Source organism: Marmota marmota, unplaced genomic scaffold (assembly GCF_001458135.2).
Source record: "Marmota marmota marmota unplaced genomic scaffold, marMar, whole genome shotgun sequence".
NCBI classification, from domain to species: Eukaryota; Metazoa; Chordata; class Mammalia; order Rodentia; family Sciuridae; genus Marmota; species Marmota marmota.
Genome location: NW_026000241.1, coordinates 19,247,180 through 19,266,095, shown reverse-complemented (window position 1 = coordinate 19,266,095; position 18,916 = coordinate 19,247,180). Strand labels below are relative to the sequence as shown.

The window sequence follows — 18,916 nt, the reverse complement described above, 5'->3', positions numbered from 1 at the left end:
ATAGGAAAAAGATGAAGTGGACAAAGTTAGAGGAGGGGAAAAAAAAAGGGAGAATATTGTATCACATTCACTACAACAAAACATGGATGCAGTCAACCATGTTAAATGCTTTTAGAAGATGGGAGGGAGGACAGTAAATAAAAGAATTTGATTTTCAAGAAAAAAAAAGAATTTAATTTTGGTGCCATAATTGAACTACTCAAGATTGGTTTCAATGGAGGATAAAGATGGAAGAGAGCAGGATAAAGTGAATGCAGATGAAATTTTAAAATAGCACATATGGGCAACTCTTCTGAGAAGACTTACTAAATGAACAAAAATAACAATATCTGGAAGATATGGAATCCAATATGATTTCTATAAATCTTTCATGGCAGTGAAGATCAAAGGCAGGGCCTCACACATGCTAGATGAACACTCCACCACCAAACTATATACCCTGGCCCAGACATTTTTTTTTTCTCTTCCAGATGATTTTTTTTTTTTTTTTAATTAAGAAACCCACCCATGTTTAATGAATAGTAAGAAGGTTTTAAAAAAGAGAAAGAGCATGGGCTTGGTGATTGTGCAAATGTGTTAAGAAAAGTAGGAAATAACAAATTTTGGAATAAAGGTAGAGGTACTAGCCTTTGGAGAAAGAAGGAGGGACTCTCTGGTCCTGGAGCAAAAGAACAGGAGTTCTGCTGCAGGTAAGGAAATAGGCAGAAATATGGAGTTACTACTTAATGGTAAGGAAAGAGACAAAGTCATGCACAGAGGAGAGCTAGATAGCCATTAGTGGCTAAAGACACAGAAACACATCCAATAGCCGAGGAAAGCAGAGGAATAATTTAATATAGCCAGGAAGTCAGATTGTTATGGCCTCACTTTATGTGAATTTCATTAGAAATCATGTGGCTTTCTCCAAAACCACTGTTTCTGGGCTATGAGCATAGAAAAAAAATATATAAGTGGGGGGATCATCCAGAGTTGTACTTTTACAAAATGAGTATTTTTAAAAAATCTAAGAAGCAAGGGATTTCAATATATTATGTGCAACTTTACTGCAAGAAACTCCAGAATCAAATCTTAGATGAGAAGAAAAGTAGAAGTGAGAGATGATTGAGAGTGAGTAGAAAAGACAATGGACCAAAGATACTCAATACCATGGAGAAGTAGTTGTCAAGAGTATTTGGAAAGAGTGTGGAGATTAGGATCAGTAGGGAAATGTTTTAATTAATGACTCTGGAAACATAGCAATAACATTCAGGTGACATCAAAATCCAATATGCGTCTACAAAATGGATAACTAAGGTGAAGGTATAGAGAAGGTCCAGAAACTCCTGAGTCATCCAAGTGGAAATTAAGTCATCAGAATGTGTCAAACTTTAGTATGATAATAATGGCAATAGCTAACGTGCTTATCATATACATTATTTACATTGTAATATTTAATCCTCTTTAACAACCCCCAGAGTATGTAATATTAATTTCTAATTTAGGATGAAGAAACTGAAATACAAAGGATTAAGAAATCTGTTCAAGGTTACACAGCTAGTGTGGGAGAGCTGGGATTCAAATCTAGGAAACAGTGGAATGTTGTCCAAATTATAAGGAAGCTGGACAAAGAACATGAGCCTCATATAAGTGGGTGTAGGAATAATGATCACCAAGAGACAATGAAGAAATCAAGCATAATTAACTTGTTATCAATTATTAAGGACACATGAGTAAAGAAAAATAAAAAGACTTTAAAGAGTTTTAAGAAAAGAAACCAAATTTTCATTAAGGTAAGATCATTGAGGGTCAATGACAGACAGGAAGTTTCTATTTATGAAACAGATATTCCAGAGGACACAATGAAAGGTATGGAGCATCTGGGGATGGCAAAGCATCAACTACAAGGATCCAAGGGGTAATTGTGAAATAATTTTTCTTTTCCATAAGGTGAGTAGCCCTTGACTTTAGTATACTATGATATTACCATTCTGACAAGAATATACTGAACAAGGAAAAATGTTCAGTTCCAAGTAAATTTTACCAGTTTTTCCTATAACACAAATCCTTGCCTTACACGAAAGGTCTGTAAAATATAAGGGGGGGGGGGCGCTGTTTTCCTATTCTCTAAAAATGGGGAAAAAATTCAATAAAAAAACCAAAATACTCTTAAAGACATTTTTAAAGCTTTCTCACAACTTCTTAAGATCTTAAATAGCTTAAGGACAACTTTTTGTTTCAAAGGGCAAATATATGCAGTGAAAAGTAGTTTGCAAATAAAGCAATGTGAAATATTCTCAAAAAGAACGTTCAGCGTCTACACCCATCATGCTGGAAAAAAATACTCTGAGTGACATCAAGTGTTGGCAAGGATGTGAAGAAATGGGAATTACCAAACTTTTCTCATAGGAGTTTTAGCTGGTAAAAAGAATCCTACAGAGTAATATCTAGTAAAGTTGAAAGATTATAACCACACAATTTCCCTCCTTGTGTTTACACCCTACAGAAACTCCTACAATCAAGACCACAGTTTAAAAAGAACCTTCAATGAAGCAGGATATGTAACAGCAAAAAGTTATTAACGACTTAAATATCCATCAACAGAAAGGATAAATGAACTGTGACATGTTCGGGCAATAGAATATCATCTATCAATTCAAATGAATGAAACAGAATCACAAATTTTAAGTTGTGGAAAATTATTTTTAAACTTTTGAATAAAAAGGCTACACCAATGTAATGTACAATATAATATTTTTGTATCTTAAAAAAATGGAAATAATACTCTCAATTATAATAAGTATGTCCACTCTACTTCAGTAAGTTCTATGTGAACATATTTCAAAGTTTTTAGTCAACAAATCTCCAACATTTTCTGGGCTCAAATCTTGTCAGCATTAAAAAAAAAAAAAAAATAACTAATTTTGTCAATATGAGTATTTCTTTTTGAAACATTTTCATTCTTATATAGTCATTTCTCTTAACTTTTTCTTTTCCTTTTTGGTTCCCTGAGTAACTTTGGTTTTCTTACTTTCATTCTATTTCAATAAAAGGGAATATTAAACAATTAAATTAATTCAAGAATGTGAACTTTAAGATAGACATTATAATGTAATATGACTTAATAATATGGATTCCATTTTATTTCAGTCTTACCGGGAAGTGGAAAACAACTTGAAAATCTAATTATACCAATAAATAATAGCTTTGTACTAAGTCAAATATATAATTTATATAGTCGTTTAAGGAAAAAATGATTTTTAAAAAGGGACAAAACAAATGACATGAACAAGCAAATAGGCTATATTCAGGGAGAGAGCCAATTCACAGGTAGCTTTACCTGAATAGAAGGGACATCTGTAAAAGCTTTTATAAAATCGTCTTCATCAACTGCTCCAGCACCTCCTTCTTTTGAAGCACCTGCTAATTAAAAGGAAATCAATTTCCTAAGGTTCATTTTTAAGCATTTTAGCACTAGGGACAACATGAAAAATTTATGCCTTTGATCTGAACAAAGGCATAATTTTGAGGGATATTCCAATTTATAAGAAATCATTAAAAAAAGAAAACCTCCACTTTTCAAAAAGTCAAAGTACATGGAAATAGCTAATTAACTCTCTAAAAGGAACTAGGCTAGACTGGTTAGATAAAATGCAAATTACTAAAGCAGAGGGCCCCAATCCACATCCCCCATTCAGTGCATTAGCAAGGACACAAATACTATAAAAGAATGAACATCTTAAAAACTGAAGAGTAACTTAATACCATCAGTAAATGATGGCAAATAAGTAAGACACAGGACCTGTGTATGGTCCTATGGTCACAAAAGCATATGGAAAAAATGAGAGTCCTAAAATTAAATTATACAGATAAAACTTCCTTTATTGTATGTATTAAATTTTAAAAGGAAACAATAGGTATAGCAATTATTTAAGAGCCAGTAATTAAGGTATTATCTTTCCAAATTTATTCTTCTTTCAGATGCCAAGCCTAGCATTCACCAAACCCTTATTTTTCAGTTGTTCCTAATGATTTCTGTTAAGCTCTTGCCAGAGAATTGAAGCTGAAAGAAGAAGGAATCTGCTCCCTTCTGAATACTTCCTGTTCTTGTCAGTAAAACTCTAGTTACTCTGGCAGAGATCTGAAGTATAGGTAGCATTCAATAAATCAGCTCACTGCAGCCATCAAAGACAGTACCTGCTCCTTAGACACGTGAGTTCCAGATCACCAGAGAGTCCCTCCTCTAAGTCCCTATGTTTTTGTTTGTTTTTGAGATGGGGTGTCACCGAACTGGTCTTGAACTCCTGGTCTCAAGTGATCTTGTGTCAAAATACTTCAAGTCCCAATTGCTAGAACTACAGTGCATGTCACCATACCTGGCTTTAAGCCTCTACATTTTAATAATTCTAACATCCTCATTTTGTTCCTCCAGTCCTGAGCATGGTATCTGCTTCATGTAATTGCTATCTTCATATTTTAGTGTTTTCTTTTCACATTTTTAAGTCATCGATAGCCATTTAACAATTCTTTATATAGGCCGAGTGTCCCTAACCTGAAATCTTGAAATCTGAATGTTCTAAAATCTGAAACTTTTTACTAACATGATGCCACAAGTAAAAATTCTACACCATTAAATTCTGTTGCATGAACAAAAGCATTTAAAATATTGTATAAAATTACCTTCAGACTTTGAGTATAAGGTGTATATAAAACATAAATGAATTTTATGTTTGGACATAGGTCTCAACCCCCATTATCTTCTTATGTATATTCAAATACTCCAAAATACACAAAATACAAAATATAAAAAAAAATTCTGGTCCAAGCATTTTTGCATAAGGGCTCAACCTTTATTAAATACTCTGTAAAAATAACTGGTGTTATTTTCTCTTTCCTAACTGAATCTACAACTAAAAAATAAATATTTTTTTAAAAAAGTAATAGCAATTAGATTAATAAAAGAGGAACTAATTCATGCTTGCTACAGAATAGTTCAATAATAAATTTAATATTTTAAAATTTCTAGATATTAAAAAGCCCAATGAAAACTAAAGTACTCTCAATTCCATCTCCATAATCAAATCAGTCTTTGTAGCTAACAGGTTAACTAAAAATTTAAATCATATATTGTACACTTTAAAACAGATGATTTTTTAACTTGTCAATTTAAAAAGTCCCAAAATAATAGATAGGAAAGTCATGAGAAATTAAAGTCAAAAGTGGCTGAATATAAAATTAATATATAAAAATCAATTTTATTTTTTGGGCTGGGGATGTGGCTCAAGCGGTAGCGCGCTCACGTGGCATGCGTGCGGCCCGGGTTCGATCCTCAGCACCACATATCGATCCTCAGCACCACATACCAAAAAAAAAAAAGATGTTGTGTCCGCCGATAACTGGAAAATTAATATTAAAAAAATTCTCTCTCTCTCTCTCCGCCCCCTCACTCTCTCTTTAAAAAAAAATCAATTTTATTTCTAAGCAGTGGCAACAAAATTACAAACTTTAAATTGGAAAAATACTTAGGTTCAATAGTAACTAATACTTTAAGGTATCTATGAATAAACTAACCAAATGAAAACAAAAGTAAAAAATTGGGTGGGGGGAGATAATATATTTTAGTAAACCATTTAGAGCACTAAAATGGAGATCAAAGAAAAAAGGACCAATGAAACAATCTATAGCCCATGCTTATAACACTTCAAACTTCAATTTACAAGTAAATGGAGGAAACACTAACATCCAAGACCAGCAATGTCAACTATAGAGCAGTCCTGGAGAAAAGAAATCAGAGGAAGCGTCATAGAAAAGAAGATCCTGGTTGTTGCATAACATAAACATCAACTTCCCCCAGGACCAGAGTTACTAAGTAGCACACTCAGAAGGAGAGAGTATACTTTTGAACTTTGGTAGATAAAGAAATAAATAAAAGATAAGCAATGTCTGAAACAAGACAATCCCAGAATTAGTAAAAAGACCCACAGTTAGTAAAAAAGTTGCATTTCTATAAACCAACAGAAGAGGGCATTCTTAAACTGAGAAACAACAAACTTTTCTTCCTGGCCCCACAGAATCAATCACCTGTTACTTGTAGCCCAGGAAAATCCAATGTATTATCAGAAAAAGAATACATAATCTCATGTCTATAATAGACTACAATAAGTAAACAAAATAAGAATGAAAATCTTTTATGCTGATAAAAGTATCTGCTTAAAACAAAATCCCAGCATGTGAAAAATGGAGGTACTTTGGGCAAAGGGAAGGGAGGGTAAGGAAGGTGCATGTGGGCAGGAATGATGGTAGAATGAGATGGACACCATTACCCTAAGTATGTGTATGAATGCACATTTGGTATGACACTATATCATGTACAACCATAGAAATGTAAAGTTGTGCTGCAATTGTGTACAATAAATCAAAATGCATTTTGCTGTCATATATACCTAAATAAATAAATTAGTTAATTTTTAAAAACCCAACAACTTAGTAGAGTAGAAACTGTAACACAATAATCCAACATGAATCAATATAATTAAGCAGCAATTATACATATGAAAGAACAGATTAATTAGAATGTCAAAAACTCTGATGAGATATAGAAGATACCAAAGGGCAACTGGTTAAAGTCTGGAATGAAAGAAATAAATACTAAAGCACCAACTACCCAAGAGAGAATTGATATAATCTGGTTGGAATAAGAAAAGCTATAAAGATATTCTTAAAGAACATTTGGGGAAATTTGAATATATAAATGACACGTGCTGAGGGGCTGGGGTTGTGGCTCAGTGGGAGAGTGCTCGCCTAGCATGCATGAGGCACTGGGTTCGATCCTCAGCACTACATAGATATAAGATATTGTGTCCACCTAAACCTAAAAAACAAATATTTTTTTAAAAAAAGAAATGAAGTGCTGAAAGGGAGGTGAGCATATAGTTTAAAAATAAATTTACAGAAAATAAAAGGACTATGGAAAAGCTAAGTAATGTCACAAAGAAAATCAGACAAATCCAAATGAGGGACAACCTAAAAGACAATTGACTTCAGACTTCAAAATATCAGTGTCACGGAGACAAAAGCTGGTTAGGGGATTGTTTTATAGATAATATTACAGAATTTTCTTGTGTCTGAAAAAAAAATATTTAATATGGGTGAGAATATATCTCTATAGAAAGAATTTAGATATGGGATATCACTGGTTATAAATATAGGTGATTAGTGTTCACTGTATATCAAGTTTGTTGTAGGCTCAAAATTCTTCACAATAAAAAGTATGGGAGGGCTGGGGTTGTGCGGTGGAGCGCTCACCTAGCACGTGCAGGGCGTTGGGTTTGATCCTCAGCATCACACAAAAATAAATAAAATAAGGGTATTGTGTCCAACTACAACTTAAAAAAAAAAAAGTGTGGGAAACTATTCACCATAAAGCTAAAATAGATACAATTACGTCAAGAAAAAAAGGATAGAAATTCCAAAAACAGCCCAAAATATATTAGGGTAGTATTTCCATGGAGTAAAGGATGTTTTATTTAATTGCACAGACTTAATTGGTCATGAATAAAGAAGAAATAAATGTAAATAGTTATACTACAATTTTATATAAATTATATAAGACAAAACAAATTAAATGTAAAATAATGCTTTAGAATAAATGATGTTTTGTACTTTTGGAACCGGACAGTAGTCCTTCTTATTCAAGACAGAAAATTTGGAAGTCAAAAATAAAAGGATAGGGGCTGGGGTTGTAGCTCAATGGGACAGTGCTTGCCTTGCACACATGAGGCACTAAGTTCTATCCTCAGCACCACATAAAAATAAATTAAAGATATTATGTCTATCTAAAACTTTAAAAAAAAAAGGATAGCTATTTTACCTACCATGACAATAAAAATAGAAATATGACACGAAAACATGGCATACAGGTCTGGGGTTGTGGCTCAGTGGTAGAGCACTTGTCTGACATGTGTGAGACACTGAGTTTGAATCTCAGCACTGCATATAAGTAAATGAATAAAATAAAGGTCCATCAACAACTTAAAAAAAACATGATATACAGAGGAGAGACTAAGGAAATGCTTGCAACTTTAAATAGAAAATAAAAGGCCTGGGGCTGGGGATGTGGCTCAAGGGGTAGCACGCTTGCCTGGCATGCGTGCGGCCCGGGTTCGATCCTCAGCACCACATACAAAGATGTTGTGTCCGCCGATAACTAAAAAATAAATATTAAAATTCTCTCTCTCCCCCCCCACCTCCCTCTCTCTTTAAAAAAAAAAAAGAAAATAAAAGGCCTAATACTTTAAAAAATTCTACCTTGTATTTCACAGAAAATATGTTAATTCTTACTAATGGATTTAAATATACTGAACTTCACTAGAAAAACAAATCCAGGAGAGCAGAAACATTATTTTTGTTCACTAACATTTCCCAGAGATCACAAAAGTAGAAGGACTCGAAAAGTTTTAGTTAACATTCACTAGCTAATGGTCAAATGGATAGGTGGATAGAAAAATGCATATTAAAAGAAATACCGCTTTTTAATCTGTCAAAACAGCAATAATTACAGTAGATGGGGTAGAGAGAGAAGATGGGAGGGGAGGGGAGGGGAGGGGGGATAGTAGAGGATAGGAAAGGCAACAGAATACAACAGACACTAGTATGGTAACATGTAAAACAGTGGATGTGTAACCGATGTGGGGTTGGGGTTGTAGTTCAGTGGTAGAGCATTTTCCTAGCATGTGTGAGGCACTGGGTTTGAGTCTCAGCACTACATATAAATAAATAAATTAAATAAGGGTCCATCAACAACTAAAATATACATATATATATATGTATATTTAAAACATTTTAAAATTAAAAAACAGGAATTAATTAATGAGGCTTTATATTCAATGCTAGAGAAGATAAAATAATGTCTTTATTTAAATTAAAAACATAAAGAGCTCCTTTTGATGAAGTAACTTTAGATGAATCTTCCACAGATGAATCTTCCACAGAATAGAAGCACCAGAATGTCAAAATATATGGAAATTTGCATTGTTTGTAATGGCAAAAAGTTGCAGACATGGGCTGGGGATGTGGCTCAAGAGGTAGCGCGCTCGCCTGGCATGTGCAGGGCTCTGGGTTCGATCCTCAACATCACATAAAAAAAAAAAATAAAGATATTGTGTCCACCTAAAACTAAAAAATAAATATTAAAAAAAAAAGTTGCAGGCAACTTGAATGACATTAAGAGGGACATAATTTATTAAGTCATGGTGCAACAATAATGTAGAATATAGTTGCTATGGTTTGAATGTGTTCCATAAAAGTTCATGTATTAGAAACATATTCCCAAATTCATGTTGATACCTCATTTGAGAGGTAATTATTTAAATGAGTCATGAGGAAGTGGCTCCTATTATAGGAGTTTTATAAGAGAGAGATCTGGGCACTCTCATCAGCTGAGACCTAGAAAGGCCCTCATTAGATGTCAGCACCTTGATGTTGGACCTCCCAGACTTCAGAACTATAAGAAATAAATCTCTATTCTCTGTAATTTATCCAGTCTCAGGTATTCTGTTACAGTAACAGAAAACAGACTAAAACAACTGGAGGCTCTGAGAAATAGAGGAAAATAATTTTTCTTCTTAATGGATATTCTGAGAGGGGGAAAAATCATGCTGCAAGATATTTACTAAACATTTAATGGGGGGGATGAAATCTGAGTACCTACATAAATGAACATGGAGTGATATGACATAGAAACATACATATCAAAATTGTTTGTCAAATCAACATTGTTTGTCTCAGGTTGATGAGATTAGAGAGGCAAGCTATTATTAAGATTCTTTTAAATGTATTGTTTAATAATAAGCACGGCTTTTATATTTAAAATCAAATTATGTCTCTCAATTCTTTTCATTAGTAAGAAACGGTTTTTAAACAGACAAATGATAAGTTAATGGGAAATTTTTAAAAATTCACAATATGACCATTAAAAAAAGGTTTATCAATTATGTTAGAATGTATGTGACAAATATAAGCCTAAGATTGTAGCTATTATTACAAGCTTTTACTTGATACTTTATACTTGATCTCTGGATCAAGTAATACTACAACTTAATTTTTTTGATCCATGTAGTTTTTCTTTATACTTGATTCAGAGTAAACTACATAGATCAAAAAAATTAAGTTACAGTATTAAAAATTATATTCATCATGTGTGAGATCTTTATGAATTATCTGTCAAATCTTTTCTGAGGCAAAAATCTGGATCAATCTATATTCCTATATAAGGCTTTACAGTTTTCTAACACCTAGATTTTAGTCAAAAAGTACAGGACCAAAATGCTAACAATAGTGGACAAATGAGCAAGTACCGCAATTACAAGTTTAAAACCTTGAACTGCATATTCTATATGGCCTTCTCAGTGCACAACATAGAACCTTGCACACATTAAAGTCTACATAAAGCTGTATATAGAGACAATAGTTTTCCTGTGAGAAATTTGACTTTTTAATGTCAATAAAAATTGTTTGCTTATATAATTTCCTCTCTTATCAACATTCTGAATGCCTCAAAAAATAAACTTTGTACAAAAAATGTCTTTGCCATTTTAGATTTTGCAGAGGAGGTAACACAAAAGCAGGGTCAAATAAAATATCAACAGCAAAGACAACAAATATTCTTATATGTAGTAAGAAAGCAGACAACTTACACTAATTTATCCATTACATACTCAAGTCGAATTAATCTTAAAACAAAAGTTAAGATAGACAACAGCATCAGGGCATCTTATGATGGATAGTAAATGATTGAGGATTCACAGTAATTAATGACAGAATGGTGAGTGGTCAAACTCTAAATCTACATGGGATAAAATAACATGTATTATATGCACTATTAACTAGGAAATGACTTAGAAATGATCCAAAAGGAAGCCTCTGACAGTGGGCCAAGCACTAAGTTCCCATCTCATCCCCAGCATTCAATGTTCTGAGGCTTAGCCTGTGGATATGAGTCAGATCATCTTTAAGGACCCCTCAGGGTTAAAATCTGAGTTTAGGATCTTTTCCTGTCAGTAAAAAAAAAAAAAAAAAGGAAGAGGAAGAGGAAGAAAAAAACTAAAATACACAAACAGAAATGTTATTTGATTTTAAATAAAGCTCAAAACCAAAAAATAGGTTTACTAGTCAAAAAAAAAAAAAAATTTGGATTCCAGGATTCAACAAAAAAATTCTTCAGATTTATTAAGTGCATATGATTCTTGTTATGTTTATTTGTTCAAAAGAAAAAGCAGAGCAGCACACATGTGTAATCCCAGCAGCTTTGGAGGTGGAGGCAGGAGGATCACCAGTTCAGAACCAGCCTCAGCAACTCAGCAAGACCCTGTCTCTTAAATAAAATATAAAAGAAATGGGGATGTGGCTCAGTGAATAAATACCCCTGGTTCAACCCCTGGTAAAGGAAGGAACGAAGGAAGGAAGGAAGGAAGGAAGGAAGNAGAAAGAAAGAAAGAAAGAAAGAAAGAAGGAAGGAAGGAAAGAAAGAAAGAAAGAAAGAAAGAAAGAAAGAAAGAAAGAAAGAAAGAAAGAAAGAAAGAAAGAAAGAAAGAGAGAGTAATTTGTTGTTTGCATGATGGGAAAATAATAATTTGTAGAAAATTATTCTTAATAAAATATTCTTAATAAAATCTCAAGTGAGACATAAACGAAGTGGAACAAATATAAAATATCCTAAAGATAAGTACTACTGTATTTGAAATGGCAGTAATTATCTAATTATAAGAATATTTCCATGTAGTCTTTTAACATTAGATGGGAACAATGGAAAGAAAGCAGTCTGTTCACATGAATGAATGAATGAGAGAGTAAGAGAACTTTGAGAACTGATAATCTGTTTAACTTTTCTCAAGGATTGAGATATGTATAAGCCCAAATGACAAGTGACTAACCTAAAAATCTCATATTAATTATAAAAAATGACATACTGCCATTTTTGAAAATTAAGTCAAAATAACTTGTAGAGAAATAGAGATACAGCATTTAGAAGGCAATTTAACAAGAAAATAAGCATTTCTACTTACAATGTAAAAATTATTTGTTAAATATTTCCAAATATTCTATTTTTCTGGGAATCATACATACTAGCTAAGCCTTAAAATGACCACATAGGGATTTTAATAATTTCTACAGATTATAATCTCAGAGGTAAAGGACCTAGAAGATTCCTATTTACCAACAGAGATAAGTGTGGCAGCCATATAGCAAAATGATTCTTGTGCTTTCCCACTTATTAGATGGGTGACTCCCAGGAAGTTACTTCTCCAAATTTCAGTTTGCTCATTAGGATAATAAAATATCTAACCCCTTAAATAAGACAATGTATATAAAAGAACACTCATTTTTTTTTTTAAAACTGTTAACTAAAACACAAGAGAAATGTAAGTATTTTAAATAATCAGGTATCTTAAGCAATTGTAATCCAAACCATTGAGCAAAGAAAGGAAAATATGTTCATCTAAATTCCTACTATGAAGTTAACAAATGCTATTCAGGAAATGGATTATTAAAGAGAATTTGTTTTATGCCATTTTAATTAGTTAAACACAATGGTAATATTTTTGATGTTCACATAATATGGGTTTTTTTAAGCAATGATATATTGGTTTGGCTCTACCACAATCTTTATTTCAATTCTCCTTGGCTTACAGGCTACAGAATTACAGTATGCCTAGAATAGGACAGCACACCAAGGCCAAAGGACAAAGCAAACTGACACATACTACAGATTATACATAGGTATTACTAGCTTTGTTTAGGGTGCTTTGCTTAAAATAGCACATATCTCTTTTATTATGATATGTATATTAAATTCTAAAACTTCTAAAATAGGTTTAGTCAGGATTTTAAAGAAGCTCATTTTACTTTTATTTGGTAATTTCACCAAAGAAGATTTGTCAAACTCAGTAGGGCTGTAACCAGAAAACAGATAACTCATATAAAGAGAGAAAGCAACCTTCAAGTATTCAAAAGTATCATGTTAACAAATAATTCCATGAATTCCAAGGAGGCAGATTTTAATGTAACATAAAAAAGAAATTATCCAGAACTGAAATGGGTTTATAACCTTTCTGGAAAATACTTTTCCAAATTCTAAAAATTCCTGCATCTTCTGATCACAAACTTTAGAAACTTATACAAAGTAAATGATTGAGATGATACATAAAAGAATAATAGCACAGTTAATAAAAGCAGAAAAGACTGAAGACAACCTAGATGTGATGTAGCAATGAATAATTTTCAATAATTAAGAGAATGAGAAAATGTTTAGGGTAAAATAGAAAATAGAAAAAAAAAGTACTGAAAATGATATAATGAATAATGTTAACTTTGTTCTCCCAAATATTTATTTGTATATGTAAAAATAACTGGAAAAGCAATTATGAAGTACATGGAAGAAAGTACAACATAATTTCCAGCTGATTATGTCTGTATGTATTGGTACAGCGGTGGTTGTATGCTGAATTTTAATCCAGAACATATCTATCATGATTTTTATGAAAGACCAGATACCCAAGTTCTAGTCTAATTCAAAGATTCTGCAACTCTAAGAAAACTTCTTACAACTAATTTAAAAATCAATAAGTCTATGCGAATACCAGAAAATCTAAAGTTGAAATTTCAAAGTAAGACAGCCAAGAATGGCATTAATTACAGAAACAACATCAATATCCTCTGGCTAGTAGCTCTTTTCTTGGATAGAAAAATGGGCAGAAGACCTAAATGAGCTGTGTCAAACAAAGAAACAAGAATGAATCTCCAACTGCCAAAAAAGAGGAGGCAGCATAAGAAGAAAAAGGAGAAAATGAACAAAAATTTTTCATTTATTATTACTGAAAGGGCCACTGCCTAGATGGATGGTAAATCTGTGAGTGATTAGTGACAACAAATAAGAAAACTACTAACATTTTTATATCTGGTAGAACTACAGTTTACAGAACAGGGGACATTCAGAAACTCATTATTAAAAATTGAATTATATTCATTTGATTAGTACCAGAATTTAGAGACCTGTGTGGGAGTTAAACTATTATATCAATTTTCACCTAAGATATTAAGCCATGAAAAAACAAAACTAATTATAAACCACTAGTCCAGATTCTCAAAAATGTTAACTACTATCACCATGTATTTTATATATTTACCTATTTTAAGTGAAATAAGACAAGTTTCACAAATTATATCATAAGTAAAATTCCATAATTCAAAATCAAGAAAAACATATTTCCCTTGTAATGAGTGAAGACAGCCATTTGTTACAAAAGGAAGAAACCACTGAATGCCATGTATTTTTTTTACTAGAGATAGGTAATAATGCCTAATACAAAATACCTTGTAAGGATATCACAAGTAATGTTTAGATAAGAACACAATTCTATAACTGCAAAACAAAATAATTAAAATTTAAAGGTGTTAAGTTACTCAAAATATTCTGAGAAACAGGTAAGACATTTTAATTTCACAGGTCACTTATTTGCATATATATATATATATATATATATACACACACACACACACACATACATTCACATACATATATACATACCATACCATCTTTCTAGCTAGTTACATTACACACCAGGGAGTTAAAGACAGTTAAAATGAAATACTATGATAGTTTCTCTATATTTAGAATACCATATGACTTACAAAAAAATATTGGGTTGTACTGAAAGATTAAAGAAGGATGACTCGTATAGAGCCTGGTCAAAACATACAGCTTTTATTTTTTCTTTTCTTTTTAATCAAAGTACTATAAACAAAAAGAAAAAACATAAAAATCCTCAAGACCATGTTTTTCCCATCAGGTATTATAAATAAGGATGTACCTGTTTTCCCAAGATATAATTGAAACACATTTATTTTTTAAAATAATAGATTAGTGTTCCTTTAGTGTTAATATTTATCCTATTCTTATATATTCATTTCATAAGAATAATCCAGCAGAAACTAACATCTGAAAGGTACTAGGCTTTCTAATTAGCATATGAAAAATACCATTTAAAATTTTAAAGAAAGGCAACATGCTAAGAACAGTTCTATGAACAGTTCAATGAATATGTTCAATGAACATACTATGTGCTGTACAATTCATAAAACCTGCTTTATTCCTATTTATTATTATCTAATCCATAAGTCATTTTTTGAGAAAATTTTACTTGACCACCACCCATTTCCTATTGTGACAAATGATTCAGTAATCAGTATCTTCAACCATTTTTTAAATATTGAGGTATTTAAGACTTACTACTTAGACAAATGTGTAATGAATTTACATAATGCAGCATTTTATAGATAAAACAGCTATAGTATAGTAAAATTAATAGCCAAATTCTAAAAAAACCTCTCTCCTTTAACACACACACACACACACACACACACACACACACACGTTCCTAGAATCTTTCCTTCTAAAAATGGCATCTAGAAAATAAATACCATCAAGAAAACACTAATTCACATGTTCTTATAGGAAATAACAATATACAATATTTTAACATTTCAAAAAGGTAGCATATTATGTGTGTTGCAACGGATTCCCCAAATCTGCAATAGTGCTGCAGTCATGAATAAACATATTCCTCCGAAGTTCTAACTATGTGGGGCCATATCAAGGGCATGGAGCATGCACATCAGATTCGAAATGGATTTACATTACCTCCAACCTTAGGGCCACCTGCTGAACCAGGCTTCCTTGCACTGTTGACAGGATTACCGGATGTTTTAGGTGCAGGAACCTTGAAGGCTGAAGCAGCTGATGATGGCCTATTTCCATCCACTGATTCCTCATCATCAAAGCTTTTATCTACACAAAGCATTAGAAAAATGTATTTTAAGGAAATTAAGCTTTGTTCCATTTTTCATAAGTCTCAAAAATCAAATAATGCCATATATAAAATCATAACTTTGATAAGATATATAATACAAAACCAAGGTCTTCTGAATAAGTATGAATATACTGGTTAACACATATGAAAAAAACACTAAAATTTAAAATCAAATGCAGTATTATAAATTTTCCTACCTGTATGAATTAAGGCAAAAGACAAGCATTAACTCTAAGAGCAGTAAGAAGCATTTTTCATTTTTTTGCTACTCATACAATCATTTTCTGCCAGCTCCTCCCATAGTGCATCTTCCAGCACGCCCTGCCTTATTCCTTATACCCAGATTCTGCAACTTACAATCACAGATCCTCTTGCAAATCAGTCGCCTCATTCCTCTGAAAGCTCTTAATTTCCCTCACCCTAGGATGCTCCCAATAGTTCACATGGCCAAATACCGTAAATTTGATACTAATCAAGGATTCTATCAAAAATAGATAGAAACAACCACAGAACCACCACTGAGGTTTGTGCCGGCATTTTTCTTTCTCTTCCCTGCCCTAGGTGCTGTAACAGCCAATCAGCTACAAGGTGACATCATCTTATGGCTGCTACTGCCAGATGAAAGGTAAAAATTCTCCATGCATCTAAAAAAATTCTCTATGCATCTGCAATCTTTATTATATTCAAAATTTTAAAGGCAATTAATACTAATAGTTTATGTGTCTAAGTTTTCTTTTACTTAATTCACATATGAATTTACATAAATAGAAAAATATGGTTTTATGCAATATTCATTGTGCTGAGGTGCTTATGATTGCATCAGTAAAACATGGGCTATAACAGCTCATTACTGTACATAATTAACTCCATAATCTCACAATTTGCTGTTTGTATAGGCCACAGAAACCAAACTGAACAATTTGTTTTCATAAATGATTCTCTAATATTCTACAAGGCTCCTTTGAGAATATAATGACCACACTAGTATCATCTTCTTGTATACAAATGAAACAGCTCAAGACCACCTCCTCCACCCCCAAAAGAACAAACAACAACAACAACAAAAAAAAAATCACAAGATATATTCAGTTTTACTCTACTGAGGAAACGGTTTTCTCTAGGACCCTGTACAAACCAACTATGACAAACAAGATGGGCGAGGCAGAAAAGCAGCTTCACCACAAGCTTCAGATCAATATGCCAGAATCTCCTTCCTTTCAACCTGTTCTCCTTACCTGTAAGACACCCAACCACCCAGAATGAAATCATCCAGATGAAGGGGTATTATCTGTACAACTATTAAATACATTTTAAAGAAAATATCTCAAACAAGTTTTAAAACTTATTTATTGGGGTGGGGGGGACAAAAGAATGAAAGACACCCTAACATAAAGCCACATTTCATTTCAGTGTTTTTCTTAAATAACACAATTTATAGAAAAAAAGAGTATATTCTAGTTAAAAAATAACTGTTTTAGTATAAAACAATTAGGAAATCAGTTTAGATAAAGTAATGGATTTAAAACCTGTGCTTCACATAGATTGTTCTGTTAAGAACATCAATAACAATTTCAAATAAAATTTTCTGCCACCATTATTTTAAAAATGCAGCTAAGAAAGAGTAGACACAAAAATTTACAGAAAGTTAGGCACTGAAACACACAGTAGACAGAAGTTCCCATGGAAACAGTGTTCTGTTCCTGTACACACACAAGAATTGAAGAGTAAATGTCCCTACCATTTTTAAAAAATTAACTCTTAATATTCCCCAAACTACTGAGAGATTAATTTTTAGCTTTTTAATTAAAATAGAGTCAAGTATACAGATCTGGAGTTTGCAGTTCAATGAATTTTCATAAAATAAACATGTTAGCATAATCATTGTCCAGATTAATATATTACCTGTATCATGAAAACACTTATGAGACCCCTAAAAGTCATTATTTTCTAACAAAACTAACTACTAGTTTTGAATTCTACAGCAACAGTTGGTTTTGCTCACTTATAAACTTTATATAAAAGGAATCATACAATTTGCACTCAGGTATCTAGTTTCTTTTCACTAGAAGTTGGAAAGTAATGTTTAGCAGATTCATTGCTTAAAGTTCTCGAGTATATGAACACGCCACAATTTATTAATATCTATTCTGCTGATAGACACTTGGGTTTTTGCCAATTGGAAGTTATTATAAAATGGTGTTCCTAAGAGATGAGCAAACAAAGTTAAAAGGTTCTAAGGATTTTGCATTATTGGGGAAGTAGTAAACACAGTACAGGTTGAGCATCCCTAATCTAAAAACTGAAATCTGACATGCTCCAAAATTTAACACTTTTTGAAAGACAACATGATGCTCCAACAGTTTTAGATTTTGGGGCATTCTGAATTTTGGGATTACAGATGCAACTGAAATCTGCAAATATTTTTTTTTTAAATACAAAATTTGAAACACTTCTGGTCCCAAACATTTCAGATAAGGGATGCTCAATATGCAGTTGATTTTAGATTATAATAAATCAGAGATGCTACATCATAATACCTAGCTAGGACAGTGTTCCTAAAAATGTGGTCTCCAGGCCAGTAGTTGGGCATCACCAGCAGTTTGTTAGAAATGTAAATTCTTGGGCCCCAGCCCAATTCTGAAGATGCAGCCCAGTAATCTGCCTATTAAGAAGCCTTCCTGGGCTGAGGTTGTAGCTCAGCGGTAAAGCACTCACCTAGCACATGTGAAGAGGCCTTAGGTTCGATCCTCAGCATCACATATAAACAGACAGACAGACAGACAGATAGATAGATAGATAGATAGATAGATGTATTATGTCCAACTACAACTATTAAAAAAAAAAGAAGTCGTCTTCCTGAAGATGCTTGTGCATGATCAGTTTAAGAAACACTATTACAGCAGGGTTGGTGGACTTTTCCATAAAGGATCAGAGAACAAATAAGTTGGGTTTTGCAATTCATGTACATTATGATCTTTCTATGATACATGACATGTAAACAAATAGCTGTGGCTGTGTTTCAATATAATTTTATGTACAAAAACATGAGGACACCTGGATTTGATCTGCAAGCA

At 32.5% G+C, this 18,916-nt stretch overlaps 1 protein-coding gene across 50 annotated transcripts in view; it reads right to left on the bottom strand.

The window, feature by feature from the left end:
- Clasp2 (cytoplasmic linker associated protein 2) overlaps window positions 1–18,916 on the bottom strand; it is a 191,423-nt gene that overhangs the window by 109,866 nt on the left and 62,641 nt on the right. For 22 of the 50 annotated variants that reach the window (XM_048794715.1, XM_048794730.1, XM_048794720.1 and 19 more), the window contains exons 8-9: window positions 15,674–15,820; window positions 3,317–3,399 (exon numbers count right to left, since the gene is read on the bottom strand). In XM_048794715.1, coding sequence (XP_048650672.1) covers window positions 3,317–3,399; window positions 15,674–15,820 — 230 coding nt within the window. Of the gene's footprint in view, window positions 1–3,316; window positions 3,400–15,673; window positions 15,821–16,199; window positions 16,536–18,916 lie in introns of those variants that run through there. The other 28 variants (XM_048794716.1, XM_048794723.1, XM_048794734.1 and 25 more) reach the window with 9 other exon arrangements.